The sequence below is a fragment of the Colobus angolensis genome, unplaced genomic scaffold (genome assembly GCF_000951035.1).
Source record: "Colobus angolensis palliatus isolate OR3802 unplaced genomic scaffold, Cang.pa_1.0 Scaffold81, whole genome shotgun sequence".
NCBI classification, from domain to species: domain Eukaryota; kingdom Metazoa; phylum Chordata; class Mammalia; order Primates; family Cercopithecidae; genus Colobus; species Colobus angolensis.
This window is the reverse complement of record NW_012121932.1, coordinates 10,221,369-10,241,922: the sequence shown is the minus strand read 5'-3', so window position 1 is coordinate 10,241,922 and position 20,554 is coordinate 10,221,369. Positions and strand designations below refer to the sequence as shown.

The window sequence follows — 20,554 nt, the reverse complement described above, 5'->3', positions numbered from 1 at the left end:
GGCTCACGCCTGTAATCCCAGCACTTTGGGAGGCCAAGGCGGGCAGATCAGCTGAGGTCAGGAATTCGAGACTAGCCTGGACAACATGGTGAAATCACGTCTCTACTAAAAATACAAAAGTTATCTGGGTGTGGTGGTATGTGCCTGTAATCCCAGCTACTAGGGAGGCTGAGGTGGGAGAATCACTTGAATCCAGGAGGCGGAGGGTTGCAGTGAGCCGAGATCGTGCCCCTGCACTCCAGCCTGGGCGACAGAGGGAGACTCCGTCTCAAAAAAAAAAAAAAAAAAAGAAAAACATACCTGAAACCACATGATTTGGGCCTATATTGACCTGAAGCTTATTACTATCCAGAGTTTAACAAAACGACCCAACCCCCAAATATACCCTTTAGAGGCACAATAAAATCTTTCAAATGTTGTCCTGATTAAAAAGGAGAGGCTGAAAACAAAGAAACATCTCCACTGTATTAAAAATCAAGAACAAGTAAGCTGAAGGCAGATAACCCTCTGAATGTAATAGTTATTCTACAAGCTTCAGAGAAATCATTTTGAGAAATAAGAACTGAAATTCTGTGGTTTATCTTATCTCCTGTTAGAGAAATTCTAAGTACAAACTGTATTTCAGGAGTATTTTAGGAGATGTAGCACCCAGTGTCCTTTTGAGGTTTAATATCTGGTTCTTTCACGGGTTTCACTTCTTCTTCTGGTTTGGGTTTAGTCTAGGGAGAAAAAAACCACAGTTTAAGTACATAAACTAAGATTGAGAAAACAAACACCAAATCTTTTCCACTTCAGACTTTTAAAAGATGCTACATTAAATTATATAACATGGATACTGACAAAGCTATTTCCGGAAACTATAGACCAATTCATTTTAAGATATAATCAGAAAACAACATTTCAGTAGAGATGAAAACCTAGTTTGGTAGGCAAAAATCAAAATACTGGTACTCCTACTCCACGCTCTTTATCTATACATGTAGAACCCTAAAGCTTAGACATAACTTATGACAGTAATAGGCTGTCTCTTAGGGCATTATTTTATAGCTGAACAGAATATAGTTATTTTAAGGAATAAATTTTAATATGGAAAGGAAATTATATAAATACAACTCAATCTCAAGAAAAGAGCAATGGCTGTAAAATAATTCCTGTTCATTTGTCACAGATCCCTAGTCTTTTGGTAGTTAGACCTCAAAATTTCCACTTAATTTACCATTTGATTTAGAACACCAAGATGTACTTAGATATCAATAAATAAAAGCATTCTTATTTTGCCCCTGGATTCACAGAATACTGAAATTAGGCCAAATCTTCAAACACTCTGCAATTTGCTAAAACAGAGTATTGCCATAGCAATGCAAACACGGGTGATCTTTTCTCCCACACTCTTCTTAAAGGAGGCACTGACAAGTTGTAAAGAGGCAAGATAATGTGTTGAAAAGAATGTCATTACATAGAAAATCAGAAGACATTTAAGGCTTAGAGGTCTTATCTCTGAGAGTGTTCTACCACAGATTACACTAAGCACTATAACTAGCTAACTTAACATTTAGACAAAGATATGTATCTATTTAGAGAAAAATATCAAAATGCAAACTCTGAATTTTCCTTTAAACTTCTGTGAATGAGAGAGGAAAAAAAAAATCTCATACGCTGTCATCCTTGGGTCTTTTGGTGAGATCAAATGCAGCCAATGTTTCTGGTGTCCACTGAGCACTTGTAGGAGGAAATTCGAAAGGTACAGGCTCTACGAGACCATAATTTGCTTTGAGTTCCAGCTGGGGGGCTTCTGTTGGAATTTTTTGAAAGTAACTGCAAAAAGTAATTTAAATAGCAATTCATTCATTTGTTCATTATTTGAGTGCCTAGTATGTTCAAGGTCCTGTTTGGGACAATGACAATTTAATGATGGATAAGAGGTTTTTCTGCCTCATGTAGAAAAGTGAAAAAGTCAAGAAATTTTGTCAATTACAATGCAATGCAATTGGAGCTACCATGGATGTAGAGTGCCATGAGAATGCAGACAAGGGGAATTAACCCAGAATTAAGTTCTGTGACTTCCAAAGGAAGTGATTAAAGGTGAACTAGGCATGTTTAACGAAGTGAAAAGCTCAGTATGACTAGATGAAGAACATAAGGGGAAGAGTGTAAGGAGATAAAAGCAGGAATGAGATTGAGTCTACCCACCTACACAGATGGTGATCTACAGTTTGAACAGCACTGATTTAATAATGGAAAACCTCTTGAAAAAAAAAAAGAAAAACTGGAGAGAAAATTTATTTTCCTTCTTTATAGGTAAAACCAGAGTGAGATGAATATGCAAAGGAGGTTGAGAAGATATATTTAAAACATATGGAGGAAGAACGGCAGGGAAACAGAGTTAAGAGAAAATCAGGATACTGTGAGTGTCCTAATGAAGTGAACTCTATGTTAACAACTCATGTTTTAATTTTAAAGTCTGCTTTTATATATTATCATCCTAAGTAGAATAAAAGGCCCTACACAATTGAAGTTTATCACCAATTTAAAGAGAAAATTAATATGAAATGTAAACACTATATATATTTGAGACAGTGTCTCACTCTTGCCCAGGCGGGAGTGCCATGACTCAATAATGGCTCAGTGCAGTCTTGACTTCCCAGCCTCAGATGATTCTCCCACCTCATCCTCCTGAGTAGCTTGGATTACAGACGTGTGCCACCATGCCCAGCTAATTTATTTGTATTTTCTGTAAAGAGAGGTTTTGCCAAGTTGCCCAGGCTGGTCTCAAACTCCTGGGCTCAAGGGATTCACCCACTTTGGCCTCCCAGAGTGCTGGGATTACAGTCGTGAGCCACCACGCCTAGCCCATAAGTGCTATTCAGCATAAAACTTTTGGGAATCGAGACTAACAAAAATGGTATTACTAAAATATTAGTATTTTAATTATAAATTAATATCAGTAATATTACTAAAATAATATTAAGCTGTACTCACATAAATCCATTTTCTCTCTGACATTTTTCTAAGGTGTTCTTCACAACGTTTCCAAGTTTCCGAAAGAACAGATGTCCTGAAGGTTTGACTGTTGGTCCAGGTCCTTTGGTTTCTCCATATTCTTTACACAGTGCTTCTGCCTTTGCATACACTGCATGTGAAAGAGATATAAAGTCTTTTGATTATAATTAACATGGCCCATTTATCCCTATAAGGCTTTAAATTGGAGGTGGTAAGACATTTACTGCTCTTTACCTAATATAATAGCAATACCAATAATAATACTGTAAGTAGAAGGTGTGGATTTTCTATGGTTCTAGGTTTTTGAAACATTTTTTTCTTTTCTCCAATTATGTCACCCATTCCCATTTCCCTTTCATGAACTCAGCCAAAATCTCTTTAAGCACATAGTCCCTTTTGTGATAAAGTCATTTGTTTTTTAAAGAGGAGTTAATATTCTGGCAGGAATACTCACATTTTTCTGCTTCTTGGAGAGACCTGATTGCTTCACCGCACTTATCACTAGCCAATAAAGTCTCACCATGGTAACAGTAAGCCTGATGAAATAAACAAATTTTTATTCATTCTCTCCCTTCAAGATGCTTTCCCCTATTATTGTTTTACGTATCTATCAGATAAATTAGTATCTTCACACACTGAAGTATCAATGCAATCCCTTACATTTCTTTACTTGAGTAAGCTCTTCCCCAACCTTTGTTCATAGAAAAGGTGGAAATATGTCAAGTCTTGAGCCAAAGCAGCCTTCTAACCATGTACTGAGCAAAAGTTATCTGCCGAAATCTGTATTTAAAATTAGGAAATAATAGATAAAGGAGGAAACTGTGCTAATGCAGAGGAAGAAGGAGGCATAAGAAATATTATCTACTCAGACCTGAAAAAGGTGTTTGATGATCTCTCATATGATACTCTAATTAACAAAACAATTAAGTTTGGTGGGTATAACAGACTGATACGTAACTTCCAAAATGATGTTTATTGATGGTTCTTCACTAAGCTAGGTGATATATTGTGTGGTATGCCTTAATATTAGAATTAGTAAATATGTTTCTCAATGCACAGAATGAAACAACTGAAAGAATTTCATTAAGTATGCTGAAAGTGGGTTTTGAATCAAACAATAATTCTATTGCTATAATCCACTTCTACAATCCTACATCATCTCTTTCCACCCACTTTAGTTCACAATGGTTGCACTGACTCTCAGTGAACATTTACTGTGAGTTAGCTGTCCATTATTTGTAAAATGCTAATGAACGACTCTGGTGAGATGAGAGACCTGGCACTCCAAGGACTGGAGAAACAATAATTTACATTGTTTTTAGCATTATGAATACTTACATAAGCTGTGTAGAAACACATCTTCAAGTGAAGATATTTTCTCCATTTGGCAGAATATGCAGGCTCCAAACTGGATAAAGTATGATCTAAAGTTACATTTTAAAAAGCAAAATATAATTTCACCCTGATTCACTAGAAGACTTTTAGTTCATGTGTTCTAATGATAAAAGCAGAAAGAATGCCATTCAAGTCTAAAACTCAAGAATTTAACTTTTTTTTTAAAAAACACCTTTACTTGATTTTCCCAAATCTATACTTTCAGTTACACAAGATTGGTTAAATACTATGGCAGCTCTTTGATTTGATGGTTAATACAACTTTAAGTTAAAAATAATGATAAAAACAGATTGTGACCAAGAACTTCAAAGTGAATACTGTTTATACCATTATATTAGCTAATTTAAAAAACGTGTATAATATAGCAAATAGTAGACTAGTCACTCAAGTCAGAAATAGGATACTCTCCTCTCCAACCCCATCACTGAATTTTATATAAAACACACACATATTCACTCACATATCCTTCTACCAAACATCTCTCAAATCTATTTTTTCCTATTTGCTACTTTGCTGTATTTGCCAAAGCTTTCATCATTTCCTTCATAAACTTGAAGAATTTCTTAAGTGCTAAGTTAAGTTAGCCTATTACTCCTTCATGGAGCAAGCCTATCTCTAATACTGCAACTATAGGGACCTTCCTTAAATTCAAATCCAATCAAGTCAGCCTTTTAGTATTCTAACAGATCCCAAGTATCTACAGAATGAAAGGTCAAAGGCTTACAAACCAATGTTTGATTCCCAAGCAAGCATACTTTTTCAAACTTTTCTCCTACCACTCATCCTGTCTTTCAGGTAAAAGCAACTGTCTGAAGTTTCCAGAATGTGCTAAGTTCTTTCTTATGTCCGTACTTACTATAGAATTCTATACCCAAACTCTAAAGCTTCCTAGGGAACATAAGACTTTTATTTACACTTCACAATAAGACTAAAGCATCTTCTTCTAGAGTCCTTCTCTAGCATGCCCAGCTTGTTAAGGTTCCTAATTCACTGCTGTGGTGTCTTACTTCAGGATATAATAATGGGGTGACATGTTCTTCTTCCCTAAACTGCAAATCTTTTCTATTTACCTCTCCTTAGCAACAAAAACAGTAACTATCCCATAAACAAAAACACATGCATGTTTCCTAAATAAGTAAATGAAGAGTAATAGGCTTATCACAGTAGCTGTGTTCTACGCCCAATCTCCCACTTTCTAGCAGTTAAATTACGGGTCATGTTAACTCTCTGGATTTCGGATTCTTGTCTAAAGCACAGTAACTATAAGATTGTTATAAAGACCAAAAAAAATTTTTAAGCAAAAAAAGCTGTATAATGTTATTAGACATCACTGGTTTTCCCTTCCATTATAAGTTATGTAGCATACGAAATATGAACAGCTCTATTTTAAATGCGATAAAGTATTACTCCAGTTTTGCAAATAATGACAGAATCTGAGAAACCTTTTGTTTTGTTCCCTATTAATTCAAGATCAAATAAATCTGAAAAGCTAAAGACTAAAAAATGTAAAACAGAATTAGAAGCTTACCAGCTTTTTGATAGAAATTGGCTGTTTCATACGCCAGTGCGGCAATTAGTCCAGGAGCATGTTTTAGTTCAATTGCTCGAGCAATTGTTACTGTAACCAAACACAATAAAGTGAATCTATAATTAAGTTCACTCTATTCATCCTAAATTTAATTATAATAGCAAAAGACAGTCTGACAATCTCTCTGGGATTTTAATACAGTTTGTTAAATGTTTTAACATGCAAAGTTACAGAAAATGCAAACATTAACAAACAAAAAACACTGAGCTTGTTGGTTCTGATGCCATTTCTTTAAATAAATCATCAGTGAATTACTAGCTAATCATAGAGAATCACTACTACAAAACAGCATGACCTAACAGCAAATTCTTTTTTTCGAGACAGGGTCTTGCTGTCACCCAAGCTGGAGCGCAGTGGCTTGATCATGGCTTACTGCAGCCCTTGGGCTCAAGTGATCCTTCTGCCTCAGTCTCCCAAGTGGCTGAGATTACAGGTGTATGCCATGGCATCTGGCTAATTTCTTTTTCTTTTTTTTGAGATGGAGTTTTACTCTTGTTGACCAGACTAGAGTGCAATGGCGTGATCTCAGCTCACTGCAACCTCCAACCCCCAGGTTCAAGGGATTCTCCTGCCTCAGCCTCCCGTGTAGCTGGGACTGCAGGCATACGGCACCATGCCAAGCTAATTTTGTATTTTTTAGTAGAGACAGGGTTTTTCCATGTTGGTCAGGCTGGTCTCGAACTCCCGACCTCAGGTGATCCGCCTGCCTAGGCCACCCAAAGCACTGAGATTACAGGCGTGAGCCACCACCACGACCAGCCAACTGGCTAATTTTTTAAATAACTTTTTATAGAGATGGAGGTCTTGCCATACTGCCTAGGCTGGTCTCAAACTCCTGGGCTCAAGCAATTCTCCTGCCTCGGCCTCCCAAACTGCTGGGATTACAGGTGTGAGCCACCAGCCCAGCCATCTTCAGAGGAACACTAGAGTTTGAAATAAAGAAAAACGAAAGCCTACAAAGTTTCTTAACTGTTTCACGCTGAGTGTCATTATTACTTGCCATTGAAAAGTGAAGACTTTAAGGTAAGCCAAAGAGTGAAAGAGAAAAAAGAATGAGCACAGGAGAGACAGAAAAGACGAATTAAAGAATTAATGTTGTACTGTCAGAAATAATGTGAAATCAAAATCCTCTTAAAAAGAGCCATTAAACTGTAAGGCCTTTTCCTGCTAACTAAGAGTGAAGGCAAATGCTAAAGGTAAACTTATTCCTCATTCAAAAATTTCTCAAAATGTAAAACCTGATTCTAGTTAATTCTGATTTTTATTTATTAATTAATTTTTTTTGAAACAGGGTCTCACACTGTTGCCCAGGGTGAAGTGTAGTGGCATGGTTCTGCCTTACTACAGCTTTGACCTCCCAGGCTCAAGCGATCCTTCCCATCTCAGCCTCGTGGGAAGCTGAGACTACAGGAATGTGCCACCATGCCCAGCTAATTTTTGTATTTTCTGTGGAGCTGGGGTTTTGCCACATTGCCCAGGCTGGTCTTGAACTCCTGGGCTCAAGTGATCTGCCCACCTTGACCTCCCAAAGTGCTGGGACTACATGCATAAGCCACGGTGCCCAATGTCTGATTTTTAAAGAGGAATTCAATGACAATACAGACTTTCATTTAAAAAAATCTTACAATATTTAGGATACCTTCTTGAGCTTCAGCCTGACATTGAATAACGTATGCTTCTATGAGTCGTGACTCTAAATCTCTTCCTTTTTCTGCAGGTGTAATGAGTTTTGGGGTATGACTTTCCTGAGAACAACAACAAAAAAGACAAAAAATAAAGCAGCCAGATTTTATTTTAATCCAGTTGTTAGAGATGAAGAAAATGAAAATTACGAGACATTCAATTTGGATGCATAGCAGAAATTCGGGGTATAAACAAAAACTATAACAACTTAACAACAGTGAGCTTATAAAGAATAAAAGTTCCTGCGTACTAAAACAGCTTTTATAAGAACAAGAAATTCAAGAACAAAATTTAAGTCATGATAGATTGCTGAGATACCTAAGTCACACTATCATCTTGAAAAACGTTAACTGAAATAGTAACCTAAATTCCTTTTGCAGGATAGCCTGAAATGTTCATTCACATTAATAATTAAAGATATAAAGAGGCTGGGTGCGGTGGCTCACGCCTGTAATCCCAGCACTTTGGGAGACTGAGGTGGGTGAATCACAAGGTTAGGAGTTTGAGACCAGCCTGGCCAGCATGGTGAAATCCTGTCTCTACTAAAAAATACAAAAAATTAGCTGGGCGTGGTGGCGGGCACCTATAATCCCAGCTACTCGGGAGGCTGAGGCAAGAGAATTGCTTGAACCGGGAGGCAGAGATTGCAGTGAACCAAGATCGCGTCACTGCACTCCAGCCCAGGCAACAGTGCAAGACTCTGTCTCAAAGAGAAAAAAAAAAACCCACTACAATTCTACATCTAACTCAGGATCAGAGTTTTCTAATCACTATAAAAGCATCTTATTTTAACATGAAAAAACTCAACACTGGCCTCTAGGAGGCCTTCAATAAAGTGATTTAAGTAGAATGAACTGGGGGGACATTGCTTAAAAGACACGATATTCTTTCTTCTAATTCCCATCACATCTCCTGGCAATTTAATATAATTAGAGTGCACTGATTGTCCCTCTGATGTTTTTAGTGAGATACAGAGAATACAATCAGAAGTTCAGTTTTGCAGAATCAGGACTGCTCCTGTAACTTCTGTGGAGAGTAATGAGGTAGGTAAGAACCATCAATACTTCTGCTTTCTTTTCTCCTATGTTTTTAAGGACACAGAAAAATAAGCAGAGCACTAAAACTTTAGTTTTCTAATTAGAAAAGTCACTGGTGATTTTAAAACAAAAATGGAGACATTTAATATTTAGTAACTGGCTGCATTCATCAATAACATACTTAACATAAGGTAAACAGAACACATAGTACCTTTTTTAATATAATGAAACAATTCTTTCCCCGTATCCCCCAAAAAGAAAAATTACTCAAGAATTAAAGCATTAAGAACAAATAATGGTTTTTGTTTGTTTGTTTTACCTTTAAATGTTTAAAAATCCCAGCTGCAATCTTTAGGCTTCGATGAACTTCTTTTGCTTCATCTTCTGTTATACTTAAAGATAGGGGTTACATTAGTTAGAGGATGAATTCCATTTCTGGTATTAAAACATAACAACCAATACATTATTATATATCCAAAGTAGTCATTTATGTTTCTCACTGCTAATTTTCTTCCTTTTAAAAAAATCTAATTTTGAGGCCAGGCAGGGTGGCTCACGCCTGTAATCCTAGCACTTTGGGATGCTGAGATGGGCAGACTGCTTGAGGCCAGAAGTTTGAGACCGTTCTGGCCAACATGGCAAAACCCTGTCTCTACTAAAAATACCAAAATTAGCTGGGTATGGTGGCAGGCACCTGTAATCCCAGCTACTTGGGAGGCATGAGAATCACTTGAACCCAGGAGGCGGCAGTTGCAGTGAGCCGAAATTGTGCCACTGCACTCCAGCCTGGTCTGACGACAGAGCAACACTCCATCCACCCCCTATCAAAAAAAAATTAATTTTGACACCTAGAAAAGGAACAAATGCACATGAAATGTACATTTATAGAAAACTCGTAACAACTGTAAAGGATTTTGAATGCCAAGCCAATCAGTATTCCACAAAAAGGTCTTGAAAACAAGTATATGACATAAAGGTAACATTAAGATAGCAAAAGTCTATCAATATGTCTCCAAAAAGAAGACACTACAAATGAAAAAAGAGACGCTAACTAGGAGTAAAATCTGCAGCCAGGCATGGTGGAGCATGCCTGTAATCCCAGTACTTTGGGAAGCCAAGGCAGGAGAATCACCTGAAGCCAGGAGTTCAAGACCAGCCCAGGAAACACAGTGAGACCTAACCTCTACAAAAAAACAAAACAAAATAAAATCCGGACAAAGCCTTCTTACTTTTCCTTACAGACATTTGTACATAAATAAGACAAAATATTACATATTTAACGCATATACATGCTTAAGAAACACATAGATATACAATGGTAGCTATAATCATTGCTCTTATTTTAATCACCTAATTTACTTTAGAGATAATTTTACATCAGCACATAAAATTTGACATCATTTTCAAGTGGTTGCATATTGTTTCCATGTATGGATGAACTATAAATTGACAGTTTCCTATTGCTGTATCAACTATTGCTATTATAAAAATTGTATCACCTTTTATAATTCTTTAATCCTTCAAATCATCTTTTCACATACTATTAGCCTTCTGTATTTGTTTTCTGTGAATTGCCTCTTCATGTCCTTTGCTTTTCAATTGATTTGAGGGTCTTTCCTTTGCTGATTTATAAGAGTATACGTTATAAAAACAATGTATCATATGAATTGCAATGTTTTTGACCAATCTTGACATTTGTTTTTTAACTTTGTTTATGGTCCTTTGATGTAGTTAAATAGTCATGCTTTTACCTTATGGTTTCTAGATTTGGGGTCTTACTTAGCAAGACCTTTCATATGACAAGACTATTAAAATTTATTTTACCTCTTAACACTAGGTGCCATAATTCTGACACTCAAAATACTAACATTACAAGGCAATCCTTCACATGTCCAAAGTGGTACTTTTTAAAATAGATTTTTAAAATAATGAAGCACCATATACTTGAAAAATAAAACATGTACACAATCCTCTCCTTTTAACTTACTTTTCTTTTCCAGCCAGTCTTGAAGCATATTTGGTATACCATAAAGCTACATTAAATCCCATGGAAATTAATTCAAAAACAGCATCCTGCTGGGCACTGGAATTATAAACACGGATCATTAGGTTCTGTCAATTATCAAGACATCACACCATGAAGCCTATTGGACATTCGACTCAAAAGTACAAAGAAGTATATGCTAACTGGGATGTATGAGGAAAATGGCTGTGTTTCATATAGATGGGGAGATAAGACATACAGCTAATTAACTACAAATGCCTAAGTATAATGGTCCAGAAGGTACTATGTACTTACTAATAAGCATGGGAATAGGAGTTCCCAAAGTTTACTGTACATAGACTAGCTTTTAAAATACAGATTTCTGGGCCTTATCAGAAAGCCTGAGATGGGGCTTAGGATCTATTTTTAACAAGTACTCAATCGATTCTCAAAGGTGTGGCTCTTATACAACATTTTAGAAAAATCAAATTCAGAGGATAGTTTCAGGCTAGAATAATTAAGAAGGTTTAATGGTATATATAAAATCTGAACTGTCCCTGGAAAGACGACTAGAAGGGAAGCAAAAGGACATCCCAGCTAAGGAAACAATGCCATCAAAGGACAATAGGAGTATAAAAATTTTTCAGATAGAAGTGACCCAATGAGCTTGACTGAAGCAGATGGTATGTAAACAAGAAATGAAGGAAAAGAAGTGCAAAAAGAAAGCTGAAGGCAAACTGCGTAAGATTCTGAATGCTTAGCCAATGAGTATTCCAGAAAAAGGTCCTGAACACAAGTATATTTTATACCGTGTTTGTTTGCTTCAGATTCTAAGTATGAAATAAAGATGGCAAAAGCATATCAAGCAAATAAGATATTCATAACAATATATATTCACTACTGTTCTTTGAAGAACCTGAAAATTTTTTACACATGATCTCATTTATCTCAACTGATGAAGAAAGCAGAATATTCTTATTTTACACATGCAATACGAAGACACAGAAAAGCTGCCCAAAAAGAAGAAGAAACCAGAATTATCGCTCTACTTTTTATTTTTTAGTTACTTGTTGACCCTGTCTTAAGAGAAATGGAGATATGGGAACTTTTTAAAAGAAAAAAAAAAGTGTTATATGTAGTAACTAAATCATAATGTCTAAACTATTGTTTAGTATAGATTATAACATCCAAAAATGACAGTTATGAACAAACTTCTCAAAACAGTTTTATCCTCCTGAAAAAAAATTTAACACATAGTGTAATAGCTTATTCTTTTCTGCACGGAAACTATCAAATGAATTACATCTGGAGATCTAGTGGACATGTCTAGTTTATAACTTTAACTTTAAATAATATAACGGTTTGGCTAATTTATGTGAAGTCTCATAAATAACTCTCTTCCTTTATCATCTTTCATTTATGTCAACATGCCTTGTTTCCAAACACTCCATTTCTATAATACCACATAAAAGTAGTAGTCATAGCATCTATAATGGAAAAAATATTTTTCAGAACAGATAAACTCACAACATAATCTCTACTGAGTAAGTAGCAATCAAGAATAAAGTAATTTAGAAGCCTCACTTGTGCTGTATATTTAGTATTAAAGTCTTCATCACATAATTCTTCACGATCTCATACAACTGCTGAAAAAAGGTTAAATAGTAGTTCACTTTTTTCTTTCTTTCTTTTTTTTTGAGATGGACTCTCACTGTGTTGCCCAGGCTGGAGTGCAGTGGCAGTGGTGCCATCTCAGCTCACTGCAACCTTGGCCTCCTGGGTTCAAGCGATTCTCCTGTCTCAACCTCCCAAGTAGCTGGGATTATAGGCACTTTCCACCACGCACAACTAGTTTTTGTATTTTTTAGTAGATACGGTGTGTTACCACATTGGCCAGGTTAGTCTCAAACTCCTGAACTCAAGTGATCTGCCTGCCTCGGCCTCCCAAAGTGTTGGGATTACAGGCATGAGCCACTGTACTCGACTTTAGCTCACTACTACACGGAAGCAAAATGTGGCATGCTTGGAAAAGCACCAAATTTATGAAATGCACACATTATAGAATCTGTCAAAATAATGACAGAGGTTTGATTCTTTAAAAAAGTCTTAATTCAAAGAAATTCCTTAATTTTGGATTAAAAACAAATGGGTCACATTAAAAAACAGAAAACAAGGTCTTAGAAAATCTGAGTATCCCAGAATATTATGAATTCTACATAAAATATTCCCAAGGAAGGAAGAAAGGAAATGAATATTTAATGAATGTCTTATAAGCCTAGTACTGTTATCAGTCACTTAACAAAAATTTTCTTATTTTGCTTCTCACAAAATACTGTTTACAGTTGAAGAAGCAGATGTTCATGCAGTAGAAAACCTGGACTTGCATCTAAATATGTACAAACCCAGTGTTCATACTCTTTCCACTGTAATGTATAGCCTGCTCTGGTCTTTCAGCAACCTCCACTCCTTCCTTTCTGTTTTTATAAAATAGTAATTCTAAAGCAAATTGAGATGAAAATATATGGGCATTTCAACAACAAAATAGTGTTGAAAAACAGTAGGTAAGTAAAAAATTAACATCTTTATGATCCATTTCCTGTTATAATTAGACCTATTAGAAATAGTTTCAAGTGAGTGATAAGCTCTGAAGAGAAGTTTTTAAAAAGAGTAGAAATAGGGAAGAGAGATAAGGAAGAAAACACCTACTGTGAATCAAGAGTATGAAGTTGGAGAGAAAGAATGAGACAGAGAAAGACTAATGGAAGACACATGATGTATCCATCAGCAAAAGAAAAGTAAGGGAAAAACTTAAATTCTGCTCAGCTTGAATGTAGGCACACATGGAATGTCAGTTTGGGTTCTAAATCCTCAAATCATCCTTTGTGTGGTATTAAAGGTCAAGGCTGTTCAACTATAGTTGACATTTGTATTGATTACCTCAAAAATAGATTTGTTTGGGAGAAACAAATTATATTTTTACTTACTATGTACTAGGATTGAGCTCAAATTCTTTTAATTAATTTCCTGGTAAGAGAAAATGCCGAGCAGACCTGTATTTTTCTTCTCCAAATACAGAGGCTATGAGTTAACCACTGGCTACACAGTTACAAAAACTGGCTCCAATTTAGTGCTACCTTAGTGTTGCTTACCTTGGAACCTGTCCTTGTAACGTATCAGTCCACTTGAAATTTTGAATATATCGTAACTTGCTTTCTTGGGTAGATTCATCCAAAGAATTTATGAAACCTACAGAAAAGTACAAGACATTTTAGTTTTAGAAGAAATATTGAGTGTTCTGTTTGGAAAAATTTTCAGATTACTTTTCCAGGTATCTGAATGAAACTTCTTGCCCTTTTATAAAGAATATAGTCTGGAAGAGTAAACCAATCAAATTTGAAAAGTCAAAGAATTAAATGTAAACTTCTAGACAGTTTTTTAAAAAACCTCAAGTTCATATAAATAACTAACCTTGTAAAAGTGAAAAATATGAATCTGCTGCATTCTTCATCATTTCTGGATTACAGTTCAAATCAGTGAACAGTTCAAGGAGTCGTGCCCTGGATGACCTCAAGTCACTTATAAGAGATAGAAAAAGATAGTAAAGTTAGCTGTACTGCAATCAATCTCACATAAAAGTGGTTTTCAGGTTTCAATGTACAAGCTTTAAAACACACACACACCAGGTTTCAACGTAAAAGCTTTAAAACACACACATGCATGCACATGCCCACCTCCTCTAAGGGATTACCAAATACACAGAAATAAATTTAATTAGAACTAAATCTAGAGAAAAAATTTCTAATAACTGTTTTAAAAGCTGTACTAAAATAAACTCAGACCAATTAAAGAGGCAAATACTGAATTCAATTACATAATAAAAATGTATAGCAAGTTTTCACTAAAAAACAAACAAATGCATGCATTTAAGATGTGGGGAGAGAAGAATGAATAAAAAATTAAGCAGTTCACAATAAGTTTCCTGAAAAATGAAAATTTATCTGTGTATCATTTTAATATCTCCTTAAAGTTTCTAAATCTGACATAAAACACAAAAATGTGAAAATATATTGCATAAAAATATTTTAAAAATAAAATTACATTATATATAATTACATATTCTTGACGTATAATTCAATATATACGTCAAGAATATGCAAAACATGTGGCCATTAGTTGTTTGAAAACTGCTCCCTCATCTATATTCTCCTTTACTTCTCTACAGCAATAAATGTTGTAGATCCACTTTTTCCTTCTTGAAATTATTTCTCCTTTGATTCCAGTAACACCAAATTTTCCAGGTGCTCCCCTTATCATTTTAAAGTTCCTTTTATATTTTTTTCTGTGTCTCCTTTTCATTCCCAACTCCAGAAATGTTCAGTCTTTGGCTTTCTGGTTTTCTCTCTTTTGAGATCTCATCGATTAGTATAGCTTCAACTATATCAATTCCTAGCTCTCCATCGTTAGCTTTCACTTGGTTCTATTTCAGTTCCAAATCGAATTCAGAAGGCAATCAGCTTAGTGAGGCTTCCGAAATTACAATACATGGATATGACCAAAGACCCTTGAAATATGTGTAAATCATTAAAGAAAGACTAAATTTAAATGAGCATCAAGAGAGTAGAAGCTATATATCCAGAATTTGGTAGGTGCGTAGGATAAAGCACATATTCAAAATTACTTGCTGAGTGGAAGAATACTAACTTTTCAATTCTTTTGAGATTTAGATTAAGGTAGCAGTGATGTTTAGATGAGAGCACAGACTTAATCCTGAATGGTCTAGATGTAGTACTTATTCACTGGTACTAACTCTAAGGAGGCTTATTCCAAGAAGTGTATGTATGTATTGCCAATCACAAACAGCAGACTGAAAATGTGACTGGCTATCTTACGAATTAATCATTGTTTGAGGTATATCTCTAGAAGCTGGAAAGTGATTCAATTCCTGGACTAGGCAGAAATTTGAATCCTTAAAGCCTATTCTGCACTCAAATAATTTGCTAGCTATTTCCATATTGATGCTTGATCATCACCTACAGCTCAACTTGTAAAGTTCTATTCATCTTAAATTATAGAATTTGAGAAAAATGTACCTCAGATATATTTAATTGAGGCTATTCATTTTATAGATTAGGAATTAAGCTCAAAGAAGTTAAGGGACTTGCCCAATGGTACAGATAAAACAGCTAAGCTGGGACTTGCCTCCAGGAGTCTAGATCAGAGGTTGACAAACTACAAACTGTAACCGGTTTTTGTATACTCCACAGCTTATTTTTGTTCAGTCCTCAAACTAAGAATGGTTTTCACATTTTTAAAAGGCTTGTAAAAATGAACAAAGAATAATATGCAACAGTGACTGCATGTGGACCACAAAGCCTAAAATAAATACTTTGCGGCTTTCAAAAAAAGTTTGAGGACCATTGGTTTAGATTAATAAGCCGATTATCCTGTATTTTGTTGTCATCACTTCTTCCCATAAAAGCGGCAAGTCTTCAGATTTTCCTTTATTGGCACCACCAATGTCTTAATCATTTAGGTTCTGTATCTCATATAGACTGAATCCTTTCCAGCCTCCCAAGGCAAATTAGTTAATCAGGTCCATTGACTCCTCCTTCAAAACATCTTTGCATTTATCGCTTTCGTTTCAGCCAAACTGCTCTACTCACTATCACTAGCACAAAGGTTTTCCTGACAGAAATAACCTTCTCCTTTCCCCTCTGACAATCTAAATCAAGAATACCCAAATTTTTTTTGGAAAGCACCAAATAGTAAACATTTCAGGCTTTTCTGATAATAAGGTACCCATTGGAACTATTCAATTCTGGTGTTGTAGAGGAAAACAGCCAGAGGCAACCATACACAGTATGTGATTTGGGGCTGGCTGTGTTCCAATAAAAACAACCAATGATCCAAATCCATAGGACAGTTTGCCAACCCTTGATCTAAGCCATACAATTCATTTAAGACCTATCACAAGTACTTTTTCCTATGTGAACACTTTGAAGGCATTTCAGGTCATAGGGATCTCTCCCTACTCTGAAGTCAAGAAGTTTAATATGTGGCCAATTTAAAATGTCCCTATACAGCTGGGCATGGTGGCTCACGCCTGTAATCCCAGAACTTTGGGAGGCCGAGACGGGTGGATCACTTGAGGTCAGGAGTTTGAGATCAGACTGGCCAACATGGTGAAAACCTGTCTCTACTAAAAGTAGAAAAATTAGCAGGGCATGGTGGCGGGCACCTCTAATCCCAGCTACTTGGGAGGCTGAGGCAGGAGAACTGCTTGAATTGCTTGAACCTCTGCCAGGAGGCAGATGTTGCAGTGAGCCAAGATTAAGCCATTGTACTCCAGCCTGCATGAAAAGAGTGAAACTCCATCTCAAAAAATAAAAACAAAAATAAAAAATAAAAATTTTCATACACTACTTTGTGTAGTCTCTTGTACTGCTGTAATACACAGATTAACTGTTTTACTATGATTGCTTTAGCCTCTCTGGGACTCATTTACTGATCTAAAATTAAGGATCCAGGGCTAGAAGACTACCAAAGTTTAAATAATCTATGATTTTACTGTTTACATGTTATTTATAAATTTATAACGAACTTAAAGTTAGAAACAGTGTGTTACATATTATTGTATTGCCCATGGAACCAAAAAAAGTACCTTGCATCTAAGAGTGGTTTAATCAGTAAACTTACTTGCATATTTTTGAAGCAGAAGGGCCAGTGACTACACCATAGTAATTAAAAGACACAGGAGCTGTGGCTTTTAATGGGTTCCTATGAAACCAATGGGTCATTTTCTCCAGACGTTTTCTACAGACAAAAAAGTAAAAAATGTACAAAAATTAAATATAAAATATTTAATAAACAAGGTAAATAGTATAAAAATTTATTTCAATAGTATAAAAATCTAATTCAAAAATTAGCCTGGCTAAATTTTGTATTTTTAGTAGAGACGGGGTTTCACCATATTGGCCAGGCTGGAATCAAACTCTTGACCTCAAGTGATCCACCCGCCTCGGCCTCCCAAAGTGTTGGGATTACAGGCGTGAGCCACCGCGCCCGGCCTCAGGTATGTTTTGTCTATTTATGATGGTCTATGTTCAAATCAGGCCTATAAAAAAAAGCAGAACAGAATTTGAAAATCTGCCCACAATAACTTCAATGTTAACATACCTATATAGGAGCAGTAATGTTTAAACTCTAACATACACAAAAATCACCTGGGGGTGGGTGGTTTTGTCAAATGCAGGCTCTAAGTCATTAGCCTGGGGCAGGACCTGAGATGCTGATGCTGCTGGTCCCCACACACTTTTGAATAGCAAAGTACTAGATTTTGGTTGGACAACTGCAAGTAAAAAGGGCACAGGACCAGATGAATGTAATTTCCAAAACGGGTTCAAATGGTAACCCTGATTATATTGCTAAGGCTACTTGTAATAAGTTTCAAGTTAATTGCTGTATTTCCGACATATCGCTGACAACAGTGGATTGGTTATAACATGTGTTCTACAATAAAATGTACTTTCCAAAAATTATCTAAAGAATATTCTTAAAATAAAAATGTAATACAATACTTGACCAACAAATTCTATTATAAAATGAAAACACTGGGCTGGGTGTGGTGGCTCACGCCTGTAATCTCAGCACTTTGGAAGGTCGAGGTGGGTGGATCGCTTGAGCTCAGGAATTTGGGACCAGCCTGGACAATTTGTTGAGACCCCGTCTCTACAAAAATCAGCCGGCCATCGTAGCCACGTCTGTGGTTCTAGCTACTGGGGAGACTGAGGGGGGAGGATCCCTTGAGTCCAGGAGATGTAGGCTGCAGTGAGCCCCGATCTCCTCATGGCACTCTAGCCTGGGCGACAGGGCAAGATCCTGTCTCAAAAAAGGAAAAAGAAAAAAAAACAAAAAACAAAAAACTACCTAAGTGAGATGCCAACTTAAAAAAAAAATTGAAGTTCCATACCTTCTACTTAAAAAATAAATGCGCGGTGGCTCACGCCTGTAATCCCAGCACTTAGGCAGGCCGAGGCAAGAGAATCACACAAGGTCAGGAGATCGAGGTCATCCCGGCTAACACAGTGCAACCCCATCTCTACCAAAAGTACAAAAAGAATTTGCCGGGCGTGGTGGCAGGCGCCTGTAGTCCCAGCTACTCAGGAGGCTGAGGCAGGAGAAAGGCGTGAACCCAGGAGGCGGAGCTTGCAGTGAGCTGAGATCGCGCCACTGCACTCCAGCCTGGGCGACAGAGTGAGACTCCGTCTCAAAAAATAAAAACAAAAAAACAAAAAAGCAGCATGTCTTGTCTAAATGTCCTTGAGTAGGCAGTGCAGCAGATTATACGGAGAAAGCCAAGGCGAAGACCTAAACATTGCAATTAGCTTCCAGGAAGTAACAAAGAAATTCTGGTAAGGTTTACTTAATTTGAAGGCACTGTACAAGCCTGACAATCGACTTTTCCTATTAGAAAATAATGTTGGCTGCACAGTCTATGAAATGCCTACATTAAGTGCTTCCTTTATGCTATTTATTTATTCATGACAAAGCCTGTTTTGAGGAGCACCACATATTTAACGAATAGAGAACGCAGTGTGTACCCAATGAAAAACTGAGCAGGTTTATTTAGGACTCGAAACATTTAACGAGCTATTTCAGAAAATACCATCTTCTACACATCTTCCATATAAATTCCGATAGCCTAATACAGCATCTACGTGCCTACAAATAAACTTAAGAGCTAGTATCACACTCAGCACTTGATGCTGCGAAATCTTCCACAAATACTTCTTTTAATGTGGCCTCCTATTTCCTGGATGAAAATGTCTGAAGTTTTGCGTATCTTTACTTCAGGAAAGAAGAGGGTAAGTTTCTGCCCCATCTTCTCCCCTTCTGTGACCCGGCGCTCTTCAGTTTTCGGGAGTTCCTAGGGTGGGATAGAAGAAGGACACACCCACCCGCACGGACAAGGGTGTGACTTTAGAGCCACCAATACAACATTCGGATCGAAGCTGTACGCTAACACACTTCCACAAGAGGACTCCCGTTCCTGACAAGGGATTCCCACTCCGGAGGCCCCCAGTCCCCCGAGTAACCTACCTGAGCACCGCCCCCGAGCTCTGAGGGCCCACTTCCTGTTTACCACCCAGCCTCTTCCTCCCGTGCCCAGTCCGGTTCGAGGCGGCGGGCGGCGACCGCGCGCACGCGCCAACACTTGAGTGCTCCTCTTTCCAAACAGGCATTTTTGTGGAAAGCCGATACTGTCAACCCGGGAGAAGTGGCCAGACAACGGCCGAACGAACCACAGCTTAGCTTTTATTATAAGCTCTCCAAAGACCGATGGAGATGCAGGGCAAGGGGATTCAGCGGATCTAGCTGTTAATGCTACTGATTTGTGGGGACCAATATGGATTTTCTTTCTGTCGTCTGTTTCAAGGCATTAGAAGGAGACTTTCGGTCCGCTGTCCAGGGGTCTATGGAGACTAATGTAAAAGGGGGTGACCCTATTGCTTGAGACTCCGGAGAAACAGCGGGGGGTATTACTGAAAAACACCCATCCTCTGACATACTTACCAAATTCTCAGAGTCGGTACAGCAGTTCTTCCAAGGGAAGAAGGGCAATATCTGAGTCCACAAGCGAGGAAAAAGAGGGAGTCGGAGAACCAAGACTACAAAACCAGAGTGACGAAAAGCCAGACCGGCGCCAAGTCGGAGTCACGTGGCCCGGCGGCCATGACAGCTACCGAGGCGGTAGTGCGCGCAGTTCAGGGGCGGGGATTGCCGCGGCGTCACAGTTCCCTCAAAACGCTCCGTTCTTCAGCCCTTTCTAACTTCTCCTCCCTCGGTTTTCCTTCTGAGCTATGGTCT

General features: G+C 37.3%; 2 protein-coding genes across 4 annotated transcripts in view; one reads left to right on the top strand and one right to left on the bottom strand.

The window, feature by feature from the left end:
* Positions 1-427: 427 nt before the first annotated feature.
* Positions 428-20,307, bottom strand: BROX (BRO1 domain and CAAX motif containing). Of its 3 annotated transcripts, XM_011929477.1 has the most exons (13): positions 19,787-20,307; positions 17,384-17,500; positions 14,156-14,262; positions 13,837-13,933; positions 10,691-10,786; positions 9,023-9,095; positions 7,623-7,728; positions 5,924-6,013; positions 4,339-4,424; positions 3,455-3,536; positions 2,980-3,130; positions 1,656-1,815; positions 572-719 (listed from the first exon to the last, which is right to left on the bottom strand). In XM_011929477.1, the coding sequence occupies exons 1-13, from the start codon at positions 19,927-19,929 to the stop codon at positions 633-635; spliced, it is 1,395 nt and encodes a 464-aa protein (XP_011784867.1). In that variant the 5' UTR covers positions 19,930-20,307; the 3' UTR covers positions 572-632. The 3 variants fall into 3 exon arrangements, with proteins under 3 accessions (XP_011784868.1, XP_011784867.1, XP_011784869.1); XM_011929478.1 differs by lacking the exon at positions 1,656-1,815 and having other exon boundaries at positions 428-719; XM_011929479.1 differs by lacking the exon at positions 10,691-10,786 and having other exon boundaries at positions 19,787-19,828.
* AIDA (axin interactor, dorsalization associated) overlaps positions 19,938-20,554 on the top strand; it is a 41,168-nt gene continuing 40,551 nt past the window's right edge. The window contains exon 1 of the mRNA XM_011929482.1: positions 19,938-20,457. Coding sequence (XP_011784872.1) covers positions 20,420-20,457 — 38 coding nt within the window. The 5' untranslated portion in view covers positions 19,938-20,419. The remainder of the gene's footprint in view (positions 20,458-20,554) is intronic.

Coding starts and splice junctions, on each gene's coding strand:
- BROX (XM_011929477.1), bottom strand. CDS start 19,929: ATGCCTGTTTGGAAAGAGGAGCACTCAAGTGTTGGCGCGTGCGCGCGG. Junction 13,934..14,155: donor ATATTTTTCACTTTTACAAG/GTTAGTTATTTA, acceptor ACTTTTCTGTAG/GTTTCATAAATTCTTTGGAT. Junction 6,014..7,622: donor TCAGGCTGAAGCTCAAGAAG/GTATCCTAAATA, acceptor GTTTGGTTACAG/TAACAATTGCTCGAGCAATT.